Source organism: Spea bombifrons, chromosome 12 (assembly GCF_027358695.1).
Source record: "Spea bombifrons isolate aSpeBom1 chromosome 12, aSpeBom1.2.pri, whole genome shotgun sequence".
Taxonomy (NCBI): Eukaryota; Metazoa; Chordata; class Amphibia; order Anura; family Pelobatidae; genus Spea; species Spea bombifrons.
In genome coordinates this window covers 5,802,108-5,826,496 of record NC_071098.1, presented here as the reverse complement: position 1 = coordinate 5,826,496, position 24,389 = coordinate 5,802,108, and the positions used below count along the sequence as shown (strand labels likewise).

Below are 24,389 nucleotides of genomic sequence, written 5' to 3'. Positions count from 1 at the left end.
AGGAAATGTTACCTCTAACAAACTTAGGTCAATGTAAGACTACACTCAATAAAGCCAAAGACCATGTTTACGTATTTCTGGGCAGAGGGTTATACATGGTCGATGCCTTCAATTTGTCTGTCGCCTACTTATCTAACCTGTGGATCTGTCGATCGATCTAGCTAGCTGTGTACATGTCTGACGTACGCCATTGTTCTTCGTTAATAGAACATCCGATGATGGCCATGTGATAACGGCCAGGAAATTGTTACATCTCCAATGAACTAAGGTCAACTTAGGACCTCACCCAAGGAGGTCAATGGGCAGGATTGCTTTGGCCTCGACAGATGGTTAGACCTGGACTTGACGTATTAACTGGTGTTGACGTTCCTAGACTATGATTCTTGTTTAGGAACATGCACTACATAACAAAGTAGATTAGCTCTCTATAATTGTCTGTGGTTAGCTTCCCATGACGTGCTCGTAATGCTGTAACATTTAGCGAGTTTAATTAGTTAGGTAATTCGAATAAGATGCCTCCCTAGAAAGCAATTAGCAATTTAAAACAAACTAATTTTTAATGCCATGTGCTTTCAAAGATTGGTTTTCCAACATGAATAATTGACTCAAACTTGTTTTCGCATGTGGAAAAAAAAAGAATGTGATATTTTTTTTTTTGTGTGTATACATCTGTCTGTAAATAAAATGTAATAGAAAAAGGAATTGCTTTAACGCTCTTATCGTCGTGATAAGAATTGTAATTATGATTATTTTGTTTCATTCCCTTTCATATCATATACTGGTATAACTTCTGTTATTCTGTACTTTTTCCATTATATATATATATATATATATATATATATATATTTATATTTATATATATATATATATATATATATATATTGTATTATTATTATTTTATTTATTTATGTGGTATATTTGGCTAAAGGGATTTGTGGCTCATTGGAAACATGCTACAATAAATAAGTTTTGTTATAAATTATGCAAATTCATGACGAATATGCAAACAATCTAAAACTACACAGTTAGGATCTAATACTTTTTAAACAGTTCTACTGATATTCATATATTTTTTATAATCCCATTGTACAGCGCTGTGGAATATGATAGCGCTACATAAAACAATAAATATAAATTATGATTTAATGGAGCACTTCTTGTTTTTTTTTTTTCTCCCGCAGGAATTTCCGTATGTAAGTGGGATAACCCATCTCGAGGCTGATATGAGTGAAACAAACCCCGACCTTTCCGCCTCTGACCACCTTCAAGAACTTCTTTTTTCCCCGGTTCACGCACCTATTGTTGCTATGGGCACTCAGACGGGAAGGTAAGATTTTCTAACCAAGACGATATAATACACAACTTTTTAAGATCCAATACAGATTAAATCTATTCCATTTTTTTTTCTTTTTTTAATAAGCCATCACAAAACTTATAAGTCACAAGGTAGAAAATGATTAAAATCAGTTTTTTTAATTGTTATCGGTCAATATATGTGATATAGTGATGGTCTCTTTAAATAACCGGGTTAATAAAATTTATAGAGCGTCTAGAAACGTGATTCTAGGTTCTGTGTTTAAAAAAAAAAATACAAAAAAATAAATAATAATAAAAAAAAAGAATTGCGTAGCTGTTACTGAACCGTAAATAGAACGCGCCATGTGTTTCCGTACAATGCCAGGAAAGCTGAGTCACGCAGTCTGTCCGCTGGCTCTCTGTATCATCGGGTTTTTATATCATCCTTGCATTTCGCACAATATACATCCCAATAAAAATGCAATTTCTTGATTCAGTAACAAGGATCCAGCGTTTGGCCTCGAAGGGCAAACTAACACCTTTTTTTTTTTTTTTTTTTCGTGTTTCCATTTATCGACCCTATATTTTTATTTATTTTTGTACTTCTTGATGGGATTAAAAAAAAGCTTGCAGGGGAAGAGAAGAGCAGATGTACCTGGAAATGTATTATTTTTTTTTGGATAAAATGTCCAACTTGTAAATTGAGTTTCTCCAAGCTGAACGCAGCCTCGGCCGCAGATCTAACGCAGCTCAGTTGAGTCGATGCCAGTAGAGAAACCACAGCGGATCACCCACTGTTTGAAAATACAAGAGCTGTGTTCCAAGTCACGTTTCACCCCGCCACCTCAAGAGGAGGCAGGTGGAGCTTTTTTCTGTAACCCCCTTACATAAATTTTAATAATCATTATTATTAAACAAGGGGGTGGTCTATGGACTCATTTGCCCCCTTCACTAAACTTTGTGTGGTCTCAAAATTAATTATTTTGGAGAAATGATGCGCACGTTTTTTTAAAATTTTTTTATAAAATGTTTAAAAAAAAATAAAAAAATCCTGGACTTGCTTTTAAAAATCCGGTCAGTTTACTGTGATTTCTGGCTTGAGACGTTACCATCAATTTAATAATTTGGTTAGCATGCTCGAGCGCTCAGTTAATGTTTAGTGTAGGTGGCAGGGCACCTTTTATGTGGCCTAATCAAGCCATTTGCGGTGACTTAATTAGTTGGCTGGCAGACGGCATCCGGAAGGTGACAGCTTAACGATTTTTAAAAATGGCCAATTTCCGAAGGGCTACGGAAAGAGCAAAGTGCAGTCAGAGCAGATTTTTTTCCCATTTATGCTTAAATTGTGGTTTTAGAAGTAATAATAATAATTTGATAGCAAGTGTTGATATAAAATGAAAATCACAGTAAGTTAAGCAGTGTTTTTTTAACAGTTTTTTGTTACATTTTGTATATTTTTGGTAAGCAAATGATTATATAAGCTGCATTGTAATGTACTTTATAATATAAATCTTTATAAACGCTTCTAGAACCCAATGTATGGAAAACAAAAGATGAAAAAGTGGGTCTAGCAGCACCCAATCACATATATCCAAGTTGTACATTGATGTTCAGCTAGCATACATGTGATTGGCTGACGCTCAGGAAGTATACAGGAAGTGTACTTAAGTATGATACTTAGCACTTCCTGTTTTCAGCAGAGGAGGAAAACTTCAATAACTAGAAAATACAAGCAGTATTCCATACAACACAGACTCCAATATTCATTAAAAAAAAGAAAAATAAACATTTTTGGGAATAGACTGCCCCTTTAGCAATAGGGCAACGATAACTAAATAGGGTGAAATAATTACGCAGCTCCCGGAGACGGGAAGTTAACATGACTACTTCCATGGTATACGTTAGGTGAATTTCACATACATATATAAACATTTTGTATAGATATAGAACAGAAAAGGTTTGGGGAAAGGGACAGATCTGCTTTAATAACTTTACAAATCCCCAATCCCTCCTTATTTTAATCACAGACCCTGATAGAGCGCAAACCACTCTGAAAAGAGAATTATAGCAAACGGCATCGTATAAATTGAGTTAATAAAAGGAAATGGGATTGCACTCACAAGTACCGGACTGTATATATCCTTATACCGAGATCTCCAGAGTATTTCAGCAAAATCTTACTTGATTAAGCCTCCATCAAAAATCACTTAAAAGGAAAAGAATCAAGGGAACTCGGAGTAATTCATATAAAAGACTTTATATCATGACAGAAGTACCGCACTTACAAAAATATGTTCAATTTAAGGATAAAATATATTTTAAAAAAATGGAAATTGCTGTATTGGTATCAAAGAAAGTAGTCCGAAGACATCTGTGATACCTTTCAGCGGGCCGACGTTCTTAGAGGGAGAGGTATAAGCTTTCAGAATCTCCGAGGTCCTTTTCGTGTGATTAAGAGACCTCTGAGATATTAAAAAGTTTATGTGCCTGCATCTTATTCTCACAGACTTCTTTTAGGGCTAAAATAAAATGTAAAAAGGACATGTAAGTCCCAGTACAGAGGACGCTGGTCACGGGTAGCGCGCTGAGACATATACAAGCACAAAGTAATGATTACTTGGAATGCCCGACGCGTTTTACCAGAATCCAAGGTTCTTTCTTTAACGCTTTAAATGTATAGTAATTTATATGTGATTTGCTTCATTAGCATCTTGAAGGAGTGCGGTGATATGGCAGACATAACCCTCTATGTTCATGCGTGTTGGAGTCACAACCCATGGATTAACCCATTGTACAGCGCTACGGAATTTGATGGCGCTATATAAAATAAATAATAATAATAATTCATGGACGCAATCTGATAAGCTTCTATAAAGCGGAAAGGAATAACACGAAAGCCGCATGCGCCATTATGTTCTCCGTAAGATAAAAAGTAACGACGTTCGCCTTTGCTTTTCCAGCTCTACGTCCCTGTTATCTCGGGCCGCCTTGGCCCGTCTCCATTCCGTTGACTTCCCCGAAATCCTGGACTGCAATAACGAAGTGGCAGAGGTGGTGGACCCATCAGACCCCGTGAACTTTAATCCGCAGCGGGAAGAGGCTGATCATCTGCAGTGCAATGAGATTATCTTGCAGTTCCTCGCCTGCAGCAGGTAAAACAGACATGGCCGTGCTCGCCTTATCTCTCTGTCTCACGGGTTTCTCACACACATGTCACTGCTGACAGCTCGAGCATCTGCACGCGCATCCATCAATGTCAAGGAAAGTTAATTGAGTGTCACTCGCAGCCTATGTTTTGTCTGAAAGATGAATTTAGTATTTAAACATTCGTACAGTTTTAATCTCGGTGCGTCATGTGGGGGAACGCAGGATAATTAATATTAATATCCGTTCCCTCTGACACGCACAATATGACATAAACAACATGTGTTGACATTTAATGTCTTGTAAAAGCAGGTTTAATTCACTGTTCATGTGCGTATTTTATATAATGATCGGTCTCCCTGGATTCTGTACTGTTATAGATTTGTTTACATTTTTTCACAGCTCATAGCATCGGCTTATCGGCTGTTAAATTCTTTTTCTATGAAACAGAATTTAACGGCTGATCAGACATATTTTGACCAACTGGTTGCCCGTTTTTCCTGCTGTAGAGACTTAAACCTTGTCCTTGGTCTCTTCTTAGATCCAAGAGCCGTATGCCTGTCCCATGCATGTTTAATACCCTCACTGTATTACCCTCTACCACTTCTGCTGTGAGGCTGTTCCATTTTATCTACCAAATAATTCTCTTAATGTTATTCCTCCTTTTAGGCTACGAGAAGATGACGCCTCTGCACAGTGGCCTCGGACCATTTACTTCACTTTTCAGTTTTATCGTTTTCAACCTGTAACGACTCCTCGACTACAGCTTGTGAAACTACATCCGTCCAGTACCGATCCTTTGGCGCATATCTTACTCCAGATTAATCAGGATGGCTCCATTAATAAAGGCAAGCCTTAACCTACATTGGTATTAGAGATCTAGATTGCTTGTTCTCTAGGTGGGTCACCAGTGCCCGCCAGAACCCTTACAGGCGGTTCCACAGGCGATACAATTCATGGCAAGGAGAGATTAGGTGTCTTTAAAAGAAATGCATATGGGCAAAAGAAAGAAAGTTGGCTCTCAGGAGAACACATTTTATATAAACTATTAAATATAAACTACCGTGTATATTTATCATATATTTTGAATATTTTAACAGATCCACTCATGTCTGGAGACACCATAAGATTCACTCGTAAAATGGATGGAGTCCTCTTTAAGTGATATTGTAAATGTGTTCTGGTTAAAATGTATAATATTTTAATCTGAACAATGCTATACGTTTTAATAAATTTACTGTGCTCGTTTACCCAAAGGCTCTCCAGGATACCAGCTAAAATACATGGTCGATCCGGGCTACCTGAAGCCAGGAGAACAGCGATGGTTTCGTCGTTACTTGGCTCTCCAGACACTGCAGATCGATGTTTGGGACGGGGAATCCTTGCTGCTCATTGGGTCGGCTGCGGTGGAAATGAAGGTAATTATTTTACACTTTATGTAAATTGATAATGACCCAGCTCTTTCTTGAGCTATGAGCTCAACATGCCACGAGTAATTCATTTGGACAGGATACCTCTTGGCGGTGGACACTGACAACAAATTAGGACAGTGGCAGCGGCACAATTAATCTAGTTTTCCCACTGCAGAACTATTTAGAAGACATGGTTCCTTTACAGATATAACTAGTTTCTGTTTGGGCATTTAAGCCATGACACAAAACTAATAATGTAAAGGATTTTGACTCCAAATAACGTTCCACCGAAACACAATTATCTAATATAGAATCTCTGAGAATAAATGCCATACTACAGAAACCCGCTAAGCACCCGGTTTTCCATTTTTATCTGTTTTCATGCTTTTCGCTGTAAAGTTTATAGGAGCAGCATGAATAATTAATAACTGCACTTTACGCATATCCGATCGTACGGTTCAGAACTGTTTCATTCATGACTTCCTAGACCTAACTTCCAAGGATTGCATTTTCTGTATGCATGACTGGCGATCCGGACATGTCCGTGCTTTTATAGTGAGCATTATGAGGACTTCGGCAGGGATCAGTGAGATATTTGAGTTCAGAGAAAGCTCCTTGTCTCCGTAATTCTATGTGGTTCTCCTTGGCAGAGACACCTTGGGAGTTAATGAAGTTTCCGCTTACTTTCAAAGCTGCCGTTGTATTTGTTAACCTTTTTAAAGCTGGATACCTTTCTCGGCTCTTTGAGGCATCACCTCCCAAATCTATGGCTTTGACCCAATCTGTCCTCTCATGCTCCAGGGTCTTTGAGTCTCTTGGGTGTGAAGGTATCAGGAGTAACCCTGCTGGCATCCGTTTAGATCAGGTCACTGGGCACCAGAGATTATGTCTACTAAACGGTTTTTACATACAGCAACCATCGGTGTCAGCACGGTGTATCCGAGGTTATCGGTGTTCAGCAAAACGTCTTATATTCCCCTCTCCTATGCAGGGAATATACCCAGCCCTTGCGTTTTTCTTTGGAGCACGATGATGTTCAGTACTTGTGTTATGTGTCCTAATTTGTAATGTAGGAGTCGGATAAACCGAGCTGATTTTGAGGCTACTGACACTTTCTGGCCACTTTAAGGAGGCACTTTCATCTCAGCCAGGTGCTTAAAGCCGTAGCGGTTTGGGGAAAGAGTTTTGTCCTTCTCAATGATCTGAAATCTCACAAATGGCCAAGTATTCCAGACAGGTAATTGTCCAGCATCTTTTATTCTGTTGGATTCTACCTCTTTTAGAAATGTAGCTGACCTTTTCTCCCATAAGCGCCTCTCAGCTGTACGCTTTCGGTGATATCCAGCAATCATCATTCTTTTTATCCTTTTTTTTCTTAACATTTTCTATTTTTATCATTGAAATCATTATAAAGTACATGGTTTCAGTCACCAGACCTCTAACAAGCTCTCAGGGCAGCCGTCTACGATAATCCATATCATTAGAGACCAGACCATTAGTTTTATCTTACATATAATCGTTTTGTTGCGCTTTTTAATTAAACCATATTTGTTATTATAGTAGTTCCGTTACATTGTAGATTTTACTACACCTTCAGAATTTTCAGAAAACGCTCTATCTTTTGTAGCTGCCACCTCAATGACGGTCAACCGGAGGTACACCTTGATGGCAATCAGCCCAGACAGCAACTGCCAACAAGATGTTTCTGCAGCAAGAAACATCCTTTTGCTCTGAAATCCCCATAGTGAATTTAGGAAAGACCCCATATAATAGTCAGGGTCCACATCAGTCAAGCGACTGTTGGATTCTGCAAGCAGAAATGACAAGGGACACAGGGTAAGCAGCCTGTAACGTGTAAAGTGCAAGCTGCTTTCTTAAAATTGCCATTGGCTTCTTCATATATTAAGTTGGACAGCACTTTAAGCTTCATATATTGTAGTGACACCCATGAAACATTTTTAAAAGTATCTTATATATTAACCTGTTAATGACAAAGCCCGTACATGTACAGGCTCAAAATGCATTGTTTTCAATGCATTGTCCTTACGGGGTTAATAAATATATGTATCTGCAGATGTTGCGACTATGTATCTGCGACCTCAGGTGGCCTTCTTGGCAGAACATGGGATTGTCAAACCCATTCTTTTCCCAGGGGCTCAACACAAGCTGATGTCTGTGTTAAGATTTAACTTGGTTCCTTATGTACTAAGCACAGTTCTTCAAATTCAGTTTGTTTGGTTCTTTGGGGACTTGTGTAGAAAATTAGGAAGCTACAGATTAGAAAAAAAAGGAACATATTGGTTAAAAAGCTGAGAACTTTACACTAGGAGTTTAGAAAGAATATATATATATATATATATATATATATATATATATATATATATATATATATATATATATATATATATATATATATATATATATATATATATATATATATGTATTCCTTTCCGCAGAACCATCTGTGGCTAATGGGCAATATTATTTGTAACTTTAAGATTGATTATTTTGCAGGAGCAAAAAAAAAATCATCTCTTCTCTTCCTTTTATTACCTGGTATTTTAGATGGCAGCAATGTGGAAAGGACAGGTTTATTGTTCTAGAATAAAAAAATAGCTGGGAGGATAAGCAATGATCCATGCCGCTTCTTGGAAAAATAACTATAATGTTAATTTAGGTTTCCTAACTGCGCTAGCGTATTTTATTTTAATCCATATATTTAAGATGTGTAGCCTGCCATATTTTTGTAGGTTCTGTAGAATATTACCAGAAGGCTTTTTTGTGGCAGAAACTATTTCAGACGCATTAAAATGACTTTTTTTTTTTTGATGGTTAAAAGATAACCGATACAAACGCAGGACGCCGCGGGATTTATTCACTAAAGTAGGAGTTTGCTGTTTAAACTCACCATCTTCATTATTCTTTATACTGGGTTGACCCCACCGAGCTTCTGCTCCAAGAAGAGTTTGGTGGGGACCATATAATCATACCTGGGAACCCTTATGGTAGCCTACATGGAGCTCTCCCTTTTTTGGGGGCAAGTGGTTTCATGTAGGGAGCGGGCTTGCCCCAGACAGCCTTTAATGGGAGGAAAGAGGGCAGGGAGTGGGCTGAACCTGGGTGGAGAGTTTTCATCACGGGCCTGTCCAGAGAAATAAGAAGCTGGCCCCAGGGACCCAGAGAAGCAGGAGATACACCTGGAGACCTCAGGTCAAACTGACCAGGTACGTGCGTTACATCAGTGAGGTTTTTTTTTTATTAAACGCAACGATTAAACTATGCATGGTCAGGGGCCACCTCTGCTCTTCTTGAGAGATGGCTTCCAAGAAATCTTATTGAGAAGTTGCAGCCACAACTCTCCTGAAAAATCCAGATGGGGATGAAGAATTTGCATCAAGTTCCTACCGAGTTCAGCTGCCACCCTCGGACGTTATGTTGTGGTGGAAAAGCTCTATGGAATGAAGACTATGCCTTAGCCCATGGCCATTTAAATTGGAAAGATGTGTTTAGCTTTGATATCGTTCCTATAGGAAAATGTGAAACTTAAAAGGATGAATGATATCAATTGAGGTTTCTTCCAGAAATTAGACCACTTTCATTGTCACATCTTATCAATAAAGCTGAATGGAACGTTTTAATCCTTCTGATTCCGTTTTTATTGGCTAGAGGGTTGTTTAATAATTCTACTCTGAATTATTTAAGATAAACATATAAATGACTGTACAAACTATCAGAGGTTAATCCTTGAGTTTAAGATCTTAATGCGAAACGCCCAATACCTTTGATCTACAATTGTTCTTGTTAAAGTGCCTACTAAGTAATTTGTGTTTCCTACCTTTTATCCTTTTATCCAGATTAAATTGCAGTAACCTGTAAAAAAATGTGGTTTCTGGCCAACTAACATTATTTTAATGTTTTTACAAGGGAATTTACTCCCAAAATCATAAGCAACATAGCCGTTCCCTTGAAGGCTTGAGGTTGTATTCTGTCTAAATAACGATCCAGCACACCAAGGCTTCGTAATACCATTAAAAGTATTTCCATCCAGCTTTTTTTTCTTGAAACAAAATTGAACCATTTTTTCGAAGGATGATTTTGTAAGATATATAATTATGGGGAATAGTATGACAGCCAAAGATTTCATCTCAATGCTGTAAATATTTAGCACAGATATTTTCAGCCAAGAAGCTAATCACATTGATATTTTATATACATAAAATATGGAAAAATCTGCGACATGACAACAAGTTTCTCTTTGAGAATTAAATGCAATTCGTATAGTAATGTAGTAAAAAAATACCACTTTTATGTAAACATTATAAAAAGTATACTTTTTACAGTGAAATTAGAAAAAAAATCTAAAAATCTTTGGTAGGCGTTTGAAATAATTCCTGAATGCATCATGTGGTTTTGCCCAAATTTTAACTTGAGTGTGAATTACTTAATTGACTGAATCTACTCAAGCGCTCCGAAATAGGAAGAATAAATCAAGTTAATTAAACAAAGATCTTGGTTTATTTAGTGGTGGTTTTCGCCAGTATTTCAGCATTTCATTAATAATAACAATAATTGATAACTGATATTTTAATTGGTCAATGTGGTACAAAAGAGGGTGGACCCACCGTAGTAAGATTTGTGGGGTCCCATAATCTAACATAAGAGATGGAAATTATTACGCAAAATAAACTAAAGAATTTGGTAATTAGGATCCTAATTTTCTTTCTGTAAAAAATGTGATATATTATTGTGATGAAACATTATACATTTCACACTTTTTTAAGGTCTTCCCTGTCCCCAAAAATGGGGGTCCTAATTGGCTTCTCTATCTTCTTACATGGTAGCTGCATTCATTGGTTTTGTACATAGTGCCCATAGTAAACCAACTTTATAAAACCAATATTTTTTTTCTGTGCTATTTAATATGGGGGTGGTCCGTCCCAATTATCCTCCCCACTCCCCACTTCATGTAACTTGTAAGATGCGTGCAATCATTACGCAACAATACAAACCTTTTATTATTCTCATTGTTTCTTTCTTTTGAAGCATTTATTGCGTCAAGGTCGACCTGCGGTCCAGGTGTCTCACGAGCTGGAAGTCATAACAACAGAATATGAGCAAGATATGGTGATGACCGGAGACCTTACGAAACAGGGCACCGCTAAACCCATTGGCGTTCACACCATTATCAAGGGCCGGCTTCATCTTCGCATGGGGAATGTCGGTAAGGGCTGATTTTCGACATTTTAAATTCATCTGCATTGTCATTATGCAATTATTTTCTTAGAACATCACCTCCAAGGTCCTCCGGTTCCCCTCTCTGATCACCTATTCGCCCGAGTAAGCACTAAGCCGCTGATTCATTCTTTAGTGTTCGGTTCTATTGATGTTCAGCTACCATATTGACTGCCAACAAGTCAGTTGAGTTTCAGGAACAGCGCATATTTATGCAAATCGCCTTTTTCTGCATGAAAATCAGACTGATTACTGGGAAATGATATGTAAACGCATGCACGGTTTGAGATATTGAATTGCATGTTTTTGAGGAACAAGGTGAAGCCGGGTCTTTTACCTCGACCCCATCGAAAAATGTACAACGCGCTGAAATGTAAACTTCACAACAGCTTATAAAATATAATATAAATATATTCTATTTATATATAATATAAAGCTTTATTTTAGTTTTAGTGACTATCCAATTAAATCTCATATATTGCAAATTTGTCTTCTCCTCATCGCATAACGACGTCGACCAAACATTTTTTTTGTTTTTTTCTTTCTTTTTATTTTTTACGGTAGACCCAAATTTCACCAATATTCAACAATTAGCAGAATGTAGTATTTTCTGCTTCATGAAAACTCCTGATGCCTTTGGTGTCTCGTTAATCATTCATGTTGAGTGACAACTCGTGTCATGTCAACTCACGTCACCTTTTCTCCCGTAGGAGAGACCGTGAAAGTACGAGGAACCCAGGGGGTTTCTGCTGTAACTCCCATGGGATGATTTTCACTTTTCACCCAGTTTTACTCAAAAGGCCAAAATATCATGATCTGGGAACCAATCATCTATTATAGTATAATAATAATAATAATAATAATAATAAGTGGACGGGTGGAATTCTGCAAAATATAAAGTTTAGCCGGAATAAATTGTAGTATTAACACATAATGTCAGTGTTAGGACCTACCTGGTCCTGGTGTTGGAGAGATTAGGAATCTATTTAGGTAGTCTCTACCTACCACCAGCCACTATCAGGAAACAAAACTATGGTGGTAGTCGGAACAAGGATCAGTAAGCAGGTAGACAGCTGGGTGCTGACAGATGGCCAAACAGACGGTAGCAATCAAGGCACAAGCGGACAAACCAGAAAACGAGGTCAGGAGACAAGCTGAGGTCAAGCCAGGAGATAGTATATGACCAAAGAACAAGTCCAAGGTCCAACGAAAGGTTCTTTCACATAAATGTAAGGGAGCTTTTTTTGTTTCCTATTCCAAACCTATCCGTGCCTCCTTTTGTGTCACATGACAGTTAAGTGTTTCTATCAAATAATATGAATAAGATAACATTTTAACCCAATTAACAAGTTAATTCTGGGAAGGATTTGGGCATCCAGCACTACAGAGAATCATGTTCTTGATGCTGCATTGAGCGGCTTAGGTGGAACAGCACCTTTAATCTTGTTGGGTTAACGTTCTTTAGGGCGTTCACAATAAGCAGAACAACATGTTACAATATGCAAAAATGTATTTTTAATAGCTTTTCTTTAATTTATATATATCTACGCATCAGGAGAGCACAATGAATGGACGCCTTACAACTACAAAGCTAAAGGCGAAAGAGTGTTTATTGGTGAAGCGAGTGAATGAGTGAATGTATCATTTTTACTGTTCGGGGCTGTCATTCCCATCCCAAAGGCTTCAGCACACAATTCTTCAATTTTATTTTGTTTCTTAGATTTTTTTCTCCTTTGCAGTTCAGAAAAAGATATTCAGAGGGTATACATAACGTCAAAACGAGAATACGTCTCCATGCGTGGCAATGCATCAAAAGATCCATTTAACGCACCCCTTTACTAAACCGGGTCTCCGTAACTCGACTTTGATAAGTAAATTATTTCGTTATGTCGTTATCTGCCGCTGTTTTAAAAGGGATATCATTTGATTTTTGATTTGCCGAAATGTTTTGATGCTCTGAGAAGTAACTTCAAAGGTTAGGTATGTATAGCGCGCAATATCATTATTCAGAGGAATTCAAACCTAGTTCATATTTCACGGAGGAATTGTAAAGCTTTTGACCATCTTCAGGGCGCATATATGTGTTAACATTTTTTATTTATAACAAAAAAAAATAATTAAAAATTAGTGCCTTTTCCATAAAAAAAACATCTACTTGTGTTTCTGGGGATATATTCCATTGCTGGGCATTTTCTTCTTAATCTCTCTCTCTTTCATCGTGTCTCTCTTGTTCTAGAATCTTGTTCTCTCTCTTTCAAATGGAGTTTGGGGGCTGAAGCGTCAAGTGCTTCTGTGTATCAGGATTCCGAATTCAGTTTTTCATCACTATGCTTTATAGGTATTACTGCCCCTTCAACTTAAACCCATCTTAGGAAACATATCATTTGACACCAGACCCGTTTGGCCCATGCAGTCTGCCCATATGTCTGTCCCATGTATGTTTAAATCCCCTTGCTGTATTAGCTTCTACCACTTCTGCAGTGAAGCTGTTCCGCTTATCTACCACCCTCTCAGTAAAGTAAAAGTTTGCTTTTTATGCCTGATCTGTATTTAGTTTTTTGTTCTTTGTAAACGACTGTCCCCGTGTAACAGCATTTGTGGTGAGTGTTATAATATCTTTCTTAATTTCGCTTTATAAACCTTGGGGTTTATGATTTTCACGGAGCGCAGAGCTCCCTTCTCATTTGCTTTACGTGGGTAGCAGGTGCATCGCCATGAGGGGAAATATCTTAATTATGACAATGTGTACTTTCGGTGTTTTTACGATGTACCGCTGAGGCTACTGTCTGCTGTTCTAACGGAAGATGGGACCTTTTTTTCCAATCAGGCGAATTTCTCTCGATTTACTGAAGAAATGTTCCTCCTGGGTTACGGTACAAAAAACCATAACAAAGAAAAGAAGTATTTATGTTTTTCTCATACCACGGTTTGGAGAACTACTCAAATTTCACCATTCTAAATGTCGGTTATTTATTACTTTCAAAAATGAATATGTCACCCGCTGCTGTGTCTTCTCCGCAGACCTCACGGTTCATTATGTTAGCGGTGAGGTTCTGAGTACACGGAAGAACACGTGTATATTGTTTGAATAAGGTTTATTCATTTATAAAATGTTACAGAGCACAGTCTCTCAGCGTGGGCCAAACGTCTGCTCGGCTCCTATCCATTCTTCCGGTCCGTTCAACCGTCTTACATTCAGCCATCGAGATTGACTTGGACGCGCTTATCACCCACCCCATTTCTCTATAAAACGATTTTTTTTTATTATAATATGCTCTGTTTTGCTTTGTGTTTTTTCTAACTACACCTTGGGTTCGTTCAAGTTCAACCTCTGGACTCCCCAAGGTAGCTGGCGAGCTTCGCTATGCGTTATTAAGGGCCAATGCGGCAGGAGCAGCGCGCCCAAGTGCCCCTGTAACTGAGGCAGTTAGATGGGTCTCATAATGCAACGCTATGTCACCCCCGTGGCAGTAGCGCAGCACCCGCGCGCCGGCTGCTCTGAAGATAGACTCCACGCAGCTCTACACGGTGTAACAATGTGTGTGGGTAAAGTGTAAGAGTGTTTGTTAGTGTGTGGTGTTAAACTTCGCATGTTAACGTATGGTGTTGGAATGTGCCTTGAAGCTTGTTTTAGCGTGTTTATGTGTGTTGGAGTATTTTTGATGGAGTGTGGTGTTAGAATGTGTGTGTGTGTTAGCGTGTGGTGTTAGAGCATGCCGGTATCCCAAAGCTCCCCTCTGGACCAAAACCAGCTAGCTTTTCCTACAATAAACATTTGGTTTGCCCTGTATAATTAAGTCAACGCGGTTTCATGGAAGTTAACTCATTAACTCAAGCTATATTTTTTATACAGGGTCATGTGGGGTTTAAGTCGGTGTAGATTTACCTTCAAATTCCAGCTTTAGGGAATAAACCTCGCTGTTTTAGCTCTGCGTTTTGTAAAATTCACACTGTTGCCTGTCCTTCTCGGTTACACTTTGTGCGTTACCCTCATCTTCTGTCCATATTCAGTGTATATTCTGCGTTTCATATCATTTTATGCTTTGTTATTAGGCGGGAGACTCACCAGTAATCTTCCGTGAAAGCGGTTCTCATCACAAACAGAGAGCTTTGTGAGAAATACAAAAGAAAGTCCAGAAGCGTTCCGGTGTGGATAATAGCCTAAAAAGAAGTAACATCACCTGCACAATTCACATTATAGGTTTTGCATACAAATTCTAAATTCAACAACAAGCTCACAGCTTGAGAAATGGTCAGTTTTTAAGTTTTGGTTGGTATTTTAAACAAACATTCTTTGGCCAAAAAAAAAAATATCGTTCTTCTTGGCAGAATTTTCTTTTCTGGATACTTTTTCTGAATTATTTTCATAGCAGATGTATATAATTGTTCTACTGGTTGTGAGAAAATGGAAAGTGTTGCGGTTATACGATTTGTCCTCCATGAGCATGAACCATTTTTGCGTTAATCTTTATGGTGGACAAGCCTGCTGGAGCTTTAAGCTGTACTGGATCCATTTAGAAGTTGTCGAAATTTAATTCCCCCCACACTGCGCTCAGTGTTTCCGTAGAACTCTTTCCTCGACATAAGTCTACCCTACAGAAAGAGGCAGATCAAGGACTCTTGATGCTGTAGGCAGATTGTGCCCCCAGCTCTCGTCCATGAAGAAGTCCATGATGAAGAGTGACGAGATATGGTGTGATATCAACTGTCCTTGCTAGGTGTACGTTGGCTTGCTGGGGAGTCCAGAGATATCTCTTGTAACTGTCCCATTAAGCAGAGACACACTAAGGAACCCAATCATCTAATAGTTATCTGCCCCTCCACCCCCAGTTTTGAGGCTGCTGCCCCCCTAGTTCCAACATACACAATGTGGTTGGCTTTTTGCGACAATACTTGGGACAGTTGACCAACAAGGACGCAAGACTTCCTTTCTGGACTCAATGAGGGGACCTCATACATGACCTGTATTAGGTTGCATGAGCAGTATTTTTCTCTGTGTCCGTAGAGTTTCAGGACTCCCAATAAGAGAAGAGGAATGACAGAAGAAGACTTTCCCCATTGGTCACCCTTTTTCGTGAATTTTGAGCCAATATATTTGATGTTTACATCGTTTTCGAGGCATACCAACGCACCAAACAATAATTGCAAGTTGCAAGTGCTGTCTAATAATGGGTTCTGAGACTAATGTTTTGATGAAGTTGATTTAACAACTCAAGTTTCGCACTTATTATTAGCGTTAATGTTTTCTCATCATCTGAAAGCAAACCATTTATGGTGCCGTTCTTCCCAGAAATGTTTCTCTGGCTTTTTTATTAGAGAAATTCATCTTTAGCAGTAATAGCAATTTGCCTTATTAGTGTTCATGATTAGAAAAATATAACACTATGTATTCAATTAATTAAATATATTTTTTCCACTTCCCTAGGTTTATCTGATGAATAAAACGTAAAAGCTTTCTAAGTCATTGGTAAATGGTATGACGGAAATATTTTCTGGAATGTTGAAGTTTGTAAAATGTGCTCTTCGTTGCATATTGATGGTCCTATATAGATCAATTAATAATATTAATTACCACTTTGTGGATACTGCATTCCAAAAAAACCTTTTTTTTTGTCCAAAACTGATGCACAGCACAATTTTTTAAAAGATTAACACTGGTTGTCACCTAAAGATCACGGATCTTCCTCCTGCCTTCATTGGAGATCGCTATACAACAGGACCTGATGTGTGTGTGTGTGTATGTATGTATGTGTATGTATGTATGTATGTATATATATGTATGTATGTATGTATATATATATACCCATCAGCGATCGGTATATGACCACCTGATTATTACCAACATTATGACCACCTGCCTAATATTGTGTAGATCCCCCTTTTGCCCTCAAAACAGCCCTCACCGGTCGAGGCATGGACTCCACTAGACCTTTGAAGGTGTGCTGTGGTATCTGCACCTAGATGTTATCAGCAGGTCCTGTAAATTGCATGGATGCGTCCGGGTGCCGCGTGTTCTCCAGGTAAGCGACGCACCCGGCCATCCATGTGGTGTAAAAGAAAACGTGATTCATCAGACCGGCCACCTTCCTGCAGTTCAGTTGTTAAGCTCACCAGCCCATTGTAGACACTTTCCGCAGTGAACATTAACTTTTTTCAGCAATTTGAGCTACAGAAGCTCATTTGTTAGATTTGATCACATGGGCCAGCCTTCGCCCCCCACGTTCGTTAGTGAGCCTTGGCCGCCCATGACCCTGGCGGTGGTTCACCGCTTTTCCTTCCTTGGACCACTTTTGATACCGACCACTGCAGACCGGTAACCCCACAAAAGCTGCAGTTTTGGAGATGCTCTGACCCAGTTGTCTCACCCTCACAATTTGGCCCTGGTCAGTCGCTCAGATTCTTACGCTGTCCATTTTTCCTTCTTCTAACATCAACTTTGATGTCATAATGTTATGGCTGATTGGTGTATATACACCAAAAAAATTAACCACATGTATGGGGCTTTAAATCGTACAGTGAAGTCGCCGTTGTGCACCAAGCTTTTGTTTCTGATTGGTTAATTCTGACGTCAACTCGAACAGTTACTCGTGTAGAAAAGGTCCGTGCTTATAAGATTGAGGGCGACATTCATTGGGAAAATACATATAGATTCAATCCTGGTTTTAAGGTCCTTAATGTGTATTTTTATTGTGTTACAAACAAATAATAGATTTCTTTTACAATCATTTAGGGAAAAAAGAATATATATTTTTATTTTGCAAATATGTAAAACGCTATATATATACACCGTGTGCCTTGGAATGTGCAGTTAAACATTGACATTTCTCTTAAAATGACATCTAATCTCCGTAAGAAAGATTAGTTCTATTAAAAGTTAAATTGTCGGTATCATAGTTTGTCTGCAAAAGACAGATAAGCTTCTAGGGAGAGAAATGCTCAGAACCGATGAAAGAATGTCCAATTTCACCTATTTAACTAAAATGCATTATTTCAGTGAGTATATAAAGTTATTTGTTTAGCATATCACATGTTGTACTCATAGAAAATATGAACGAATATAAACTCGGAACGCATGAATTGCCCGTCAGTCTCGGGATTTCCAGCGCAGAACCGACATATCGCGGCCGATCCCGGTAAAGCGAGTCAGTCTCCGGAAAACTTATCCAGAAAAGTTAAAACTCATGAATGAGCACTAAGCCTCGGCTCTCATTTAAATAAACTATGAATCTGGGTCATATTGAAATGAAAAGAGGCTTTTAATTCTCCTCATGCTCTGTTTCCTGGATAATTATGGGAGTCATTTTAAAGTAGCTTCTCAGAACAGCAATAAGTATGACTGCCATCCCAATCAGAATTATTATCTTTTAGAATGTACGTCCTTTTAATTCTCCAGTGTTCTAGCTCTTAACGACGGCTCTTAATCAGAGCAAGAGTGACGTTCCAAAGTTCCAGACAAAACTAATTTCTGAGGATATGCATTCATTCTACATGGTCCTCGATCAATAGGGTTAGGTTTGTTAACCTGGACTGAAGAGGCGTTCAATATGCTTTTGGAATCCCGTTAGATCTTGGTGAATATGTCAGTGTGTTTTGGTTTTGTTCCATGGCAGATTGATCAACTCATGCTGGTTGGATTCAGTAACCCGCAGATCTTCACAATCCCTTGTAAGTAAGATGGAGATCTTAGCCTATTCTCTGAGCTTCAGCGAGTTGACCTGCGTCGCGTCCCCATTATTTCATTGTGGATGACACTGTAGAGCTTGACCTAAGTGAAGCTTGCTGCACCTGAATTGGCACGAGTTGTTCACTAACGATGAATGCAACAAATCTGAGAACCTCACCACCATCCCGAAAACCCAAAAGCTGCTTGAACCCCTCTTCCTCAAATTCAGTGTCTTAAACGTAAATTATATGTACGAAGATCATGATCATGTCCTGTTCAGCAACAGGCTACCCTAATGCAGGCTGATGATCTCAGCTTCTCATAGTGGTTGACTCCATTTAATGTTCTGACTTTGGTCTTCCCAATACCTCCTGCTTGGCCAGGTCACTATGAGGAATCCCCAGTAGAACCAGCCATGCCCCTTCGATTCTTCAAGTTTGTGTAAATGTATCTGTATACGCCATCTAAGTATCGCGCGATCAGTACAACGAAGCAACGTAGCCCTTTCCTACTCGTGTAAGCCACCGTGTTCACGTGTGCCCCTTATTTCCCACCAATTAAGCGTATTTCTTGATACAATAAGCTTTTTCTACTGCATCTCTTATACCAAATCCTGCCGTCTGCATAGTTTTGCCAACTCCCTGACCCTCGTATGCCATTTACTAATGGTTTGTTCTCCCTTTCCACTCTTCTTATTGAAAGGATATTGGAACCTCTGCTGTTTGCTGCTAAAATCTATCACTATAAAGTGATTTAACAGTGAACAATAATGACAGCTCGGAATACTTTCAGGAGGAACATTCTTTATCTGTATTTTTCGTATTTTTTTTTTTTTGACGTTTCTGAATTCCAGCCTAAATAGGAATGAAATGATCTCATAGAAGAAGAGTAATGGATTGAATCGCAGACATGTATAAAACATCCTCTTGTACATAAAACTAAATGCATCTCTTTTCACGGCGTTCCTGGCGCTAGACTGTTGACAACATGATTTTTAGATTCTTTGAAGTTGTCTGGCTTTTAGTGTTCGGAGTTCTTAAGCCACTGGGGGCTTATTTACAGATCAAAGCGGAAAAAAGGGAACATTCTCAAGAATGCTGTACAGAAATGTCATAATATATTCAACATTTTGTAAGTAACCAGCGTAGGACTTCCACACAATAGGAAAGGTATAACAAGGATGCTTATTGCCACGAATTGCTTGGCTGTCAATGGGATAAAATCAAATTAAAATTTAAGGCGAGTCATTACGGTCTTTTATAGTTCAGCTACTGAACATTTAATTTTATTTTAGTGCTGTTTTATAAATGATAAAGTCAAAAATTATACGCGGAATAATCAATAGTGTTAGATGTACCGGCAAGATCGTTCCCTGCCACTAGCAGTAGGTACATAGAAGTATAAATATATGGGACTGAGTCACACTTTTCCCTTCTGTCGCCGACTATAAGCTGTTAGAGGCATCTTAGAGTAGACAGACTCTTGGGTAAAGTATGTCTTTGGTGCCCCACTCCATCATCCATTTACCTGGTAGCCCCTTGCCAGTCTTTGCCTACATGGTTGGGTTGACCTTGGCTATTAGAGCTCGGTGAGGCAATATGGACTCAAGTCAAAAGCTTGGCTTAGTCCTGCTTATCAGGAGAGGTTGGAGCGCAACTGGGACTTGGTAAAACTTTTAAGAAGCCTACTTTCCTTCATTACGTGGACCTATATGCAAGACAGCATCTCCGGATGGTTGGGAACCCAGTGTGTTGTCCTATAACCTCTTGGTTTTCATTCTACATCACAGAAATGGGCAAATAGCGAATGAGACCTATTTATTAACTCATACTCTAATCCTGTCTTTTATATATTTACTCATCCACAGGACGTCTTTCCGAGCAAAAACTTAAGAGGTCAGAGTCGCTCCCCCCTTCAAAATCTCGCATCATATCAACGCACGACGGCAGAAGTGGTTTCCGCGGAGGTAGCCTGCTTCCCAACAACGCTTTGGGCGGTGAGTAAACAAAGAGAAAACAAAAATATAAAATATTTACATTTTGAAAAATGTTCATCTAAACTGATTATCGTTCCTTACAAGTGGCAACTACTGATCATTCTTTTATTCTTTTTAATTCATTGTAGTTGCTTAGGAGATATTGGTTGTAAGGGACCGTATTATCCAGCACAGCGTGTTTTTATTGGCTGTTGGGGTAAAACTGCCGAGCCAATCACTACTTTTCCTGAGCAACACTTTTTCCACCACTTTGTAAGCATGTTTCTCCCGTGCTCCTATTATATAGAAACATAGAATTTGCCGGCCGATAAGAACCGTCCGGCCCGTCTAGTCTGCCCGTTTTCCCTGCTTTTAATACTCAAAAGTAATCACCATTTGGTCTTGTCTCGGGATATATCTATCCCTTTTCCGTGTCTGATTCGGACCCCCCAAGTCCACATCCCAACCCCTCTCGCACCTCTCCTTACTCTGCCTTTCTCCGCCGCCGTATTCCCTACCCTGACCCAGCCTGCCCTGTCTTTCCTCCCCGTTTAATGAGGCTCATTATTTTCTTATAGGATTTAATGTGGCATTTTGACATCATACAGGCTGCTCTGCTAGGGAAGCATTCCCCTGTTTGCAAGGTTGCCTCAGGCAGATGGAGACCGCACAGAAAAATGAAGCTGCCCCGAGGCAGTTTGTTATCTACACCTACATAGAGTATATCTATTACAGTAATAGTGCGCATTCTTAATAATCAGTTTGTTTAGAACCTAAACTCCTACACAGATCTTAGCAATAGGAGGACAATGCGTTGGGGAAAGGTGGAGATTGCCCTCGATTCTTAGCCGAGGTGGCTTCCCTTTGAAGCTACCGCCGCACCGCTTAGAAGTTATGCATTTATCTGTAAGGCCGATCCTTTGAGGCTTAAACTTAGCAGACGGTTTACTGAAACGCTTATGTTTTAAGCAGGGAAGAATATCTCGCAGGCTCAGAAGTTGGCTGACTTAGACAGTGAATTGGCAGCCATGCTCTTCAGCCGCATGAAAGAGCTCAGCATTGCGTATCAGAACCCGAGCAGCGAGACGGACGCCACGCAGAGACGCAAGATTGAGAGGATGATGGCAGTGAGACAGCTCGAGTCGCAAGAGAACGTTAACTCGAGAAAAGCACTCATTTTGGTAAGAAAGCCTGCTATTAACATGCTTTTATGTAAAAAAACAAAACAAAAAAAAAAACGTTTCCTTTATATTGGAATAAAAAAACTGTTTGACGTTGGGGGAATTAAACTAGAGCTCTCATATATATAAAACTGAGCTAATCACTATTTCATGAATATGCGTTTTAGATGTTTTTTGCAGCTTAACCCCATTTGAATCATTGGGGAATCAATGGGGTGGATGCTGCAGGCCCGGGAGAAATCACCATCAACGAGATCAGAGACGTCAAGCTTAATCGGGCAGAGGGCCGGCTTTACTGTACAGGCACATTACATAATCAAAAATGTCTGTGTGCAGATACTAATTTTCACTACATTTCTAACATAGTTACATAGTTTATAGGTTGAACATATAGTCCATCAATTTCGGCCATTCCACAAACCCATACTATCCAGAAGAAGACCACCGAGACTGAATAATAAAGGAATTGGGTTAATCCATTGGACATTTAGTTTATTTTTCGCCCTTTGTTTAGCGTTCCGTTATGTATCGGCACGCATCAGGTGACCCTTCTCCTCTTTATACAGTTGTCAAGGTCTATATTAGTTGAAAGCTGGCAGGAGTAACGCGTTTCAGAGCTTGTTACAGTAAATATACGCTCGGCAGAGAAATAGATTGTGGCAGATCGGCTCCCAGGACCCGGTGACTTGTTCCGAAGCTGTTTATAAATGAAGCCGCTCCACGAGTAAGAAAAAAATAAGAAGAAACAAAAGCGGACGCCGACTAAGATATGGAGTCTAGAACCCCCGCTCCCCATTGCACATCAGTCTTTGTGAAATGAATGGCAATTAAACAGAATGAAGAAATAGGCAGCTAATAAAAATCCCAAAAATATACATTATGCTAATTATATTCTGTGTTTCAGTTCTAATCTATGACGTTCTGTTATGAATAGCAATGTTTTTTTCTGCTATAAAACGGGTTCTGGTTCGGTTCTATTTCTGCCCAGTAGGTTCAAATGCTAGGGATGCCCCCTTAAGAAAGCGGAAGTAACGTGCTCGGGGTAAATAAAATAGGAGCTCATCTCATGACCTCTAAACTAAAACACATCTGTTTTTTGGACTCTTGCTTGAATCTTAATGAACTTTAATATATTAAATGTTTTTTTTTAGTTTTCTGAATTTATAAAGTGCACTTTTTTGGGGGGGGGGCTGGTGAAAGAATAAACACAGAGATATTGTGCTGTTTCTTCTTTCTTTTTTTGTTTTTTAGACTCGACACGAGGAGCGCACTCAGCACTCTAGAGATCTGCAGATTATCGAAGCATACAGAGAGCGCACCAAGGCAGACTGTATCTCCAGTATGCTGAATCAGGCCATTACCTCAAATTACACCGTCTACGCTACGCTGGGCGCTGCAGAATTCTTTGAGTTTCAACTTAAAAACCCCTACAACACCCAGCACACAGTAACCATAGAGATTGATAACACCGACCTCCGGTAAGACTCTGTTTGTCCTCAATTATCTGTGAAAGATGTGTAATCGCTCTTTCATCTTCTTATTCTTTTTATGTTCTGCATGTTTTGCCGTCTGTTTTTCCTGAAATACACTTTTTGCCCAGTTCATAAAAGTTGCTCTCTCTTTCTCTCTCTTTTTTTCTCTCTCTCTCTCTCCCTCTCTTTCTCCCTCTCTTTCTCTTTCTTTCTCTCTCTCGTTTTTATCTTTCTCTCTCTCGTTTTTATCTTTCTCTCTCTTTTCTCTCTCTCCGTGCTGAGTGGCGCTCCATTGGTATAACTACCCATCCTTATGCTTTCCCTGGGGCCAAGTTACAGCCATGCATCTATAGTGACCGTATTGGCAAGGTTGACACTTTGAGATTAACTGTAATTTACATTTGAGAGATGGTATATTTTTTGTCTCATTATCTTTATCTTTTTTTTTATTATTATTATTATTTTTTTTATTATTTTTTTTTTTTTTTAGAGTTATTGTGGATACAAAGGAGTGGAAATATTTTAAAGGTTTAACAAATACATCAACACCCTTAGAAGAGAATATGTTTCATACTGAGCAAAACTTCACAAATCCGCGACTTTTTCTGCGCCCCAAGGAGACTGTCTATGTCCCATTCAGATACCAGGCTTTCTGTGTACATCACGTAACCGCAGCACAGGTGCGTGACATTTAAGACCCATTCGAGAAAATATATTCCCTTGAGCATAACCCCCAGCGTTTAATGTTTTAAAGCATGTTGTCTGCACGTTACAGCCGGGTCCGGGTGTCGGCGGACTGCAGAGGGAATCACAGAGAACGTCCCAGTACGATCCAAACGCAATGTCGTCCCGCAAAATTAAGGTAAAATCATCACATTTATTTCTCTTAAAGACTTTAAACCGGACATAACCGGTAGCGCATAACATAATGTGAGGAGGGCCCCGCTGGAAGGAGTTTATAATCCGAGCGTACATCAGATACTTTTCATCAGTGTGAATGTTATCGCACGCTCG

The 24,389-nt window shown here is 39.1% G+C and overlaps 1 protein-coding gene across 1 annotated transcript in view; it reads left to right on the top strand.

Moving 5' to 3' along the window:
• The window catches only part of NPHP4 (nephrocystin 4), a 79,689-nt gene that overhangs the window by 46,856 nt on the left and 8,444 nt on the right, over nucleotides 1-24,389 (top strand). The window contains exons 13-22 of the mRNA XM_053452415.1: nucleotides 1,182-1,327; nucleotides 4,257-4,448; nucleotides 5,110-5,288; nucleotides 5,698-5,858; nucleotides 10,896-11,073; nucleotides 20,615-20,743; nucleotides 21,695-21,903; nucleotides 23,155-23,381; nucleotides 23,866-24,055; nucleotides 24,151-24,237. Coding sequence (XP_053308390.1) covers nucleotides 1,182-1,327; nucleotides 4,257-4,448; nucleotides 5,110-5,288; nucleotides 5,698-5,858; nucleotides 10,896-11,073; nucleotides 20,615-20,743; nucleotides 21,695-21,903; nucleotides 23,155-23,381; nucleotides 23,866-24,055; nucleotides 24,151-24,237 — 1,698 coding nt within the window. The remainder of the gene's footprint in view (nucleotides 1-1,181; nucleotides 1,328-4,256; nucleotides 4,449-5,109; nucleotides 5,289-5,697; nucleotides 5,859-10,895; nucleotides 11,074-20,614; nucleotides 20,744-21,694; nucleotides 21,904-23,154; nucleotides 23,382-23,865; nucleotides 24,056-24,150; nucleotides 24,238-24,389) is intronic.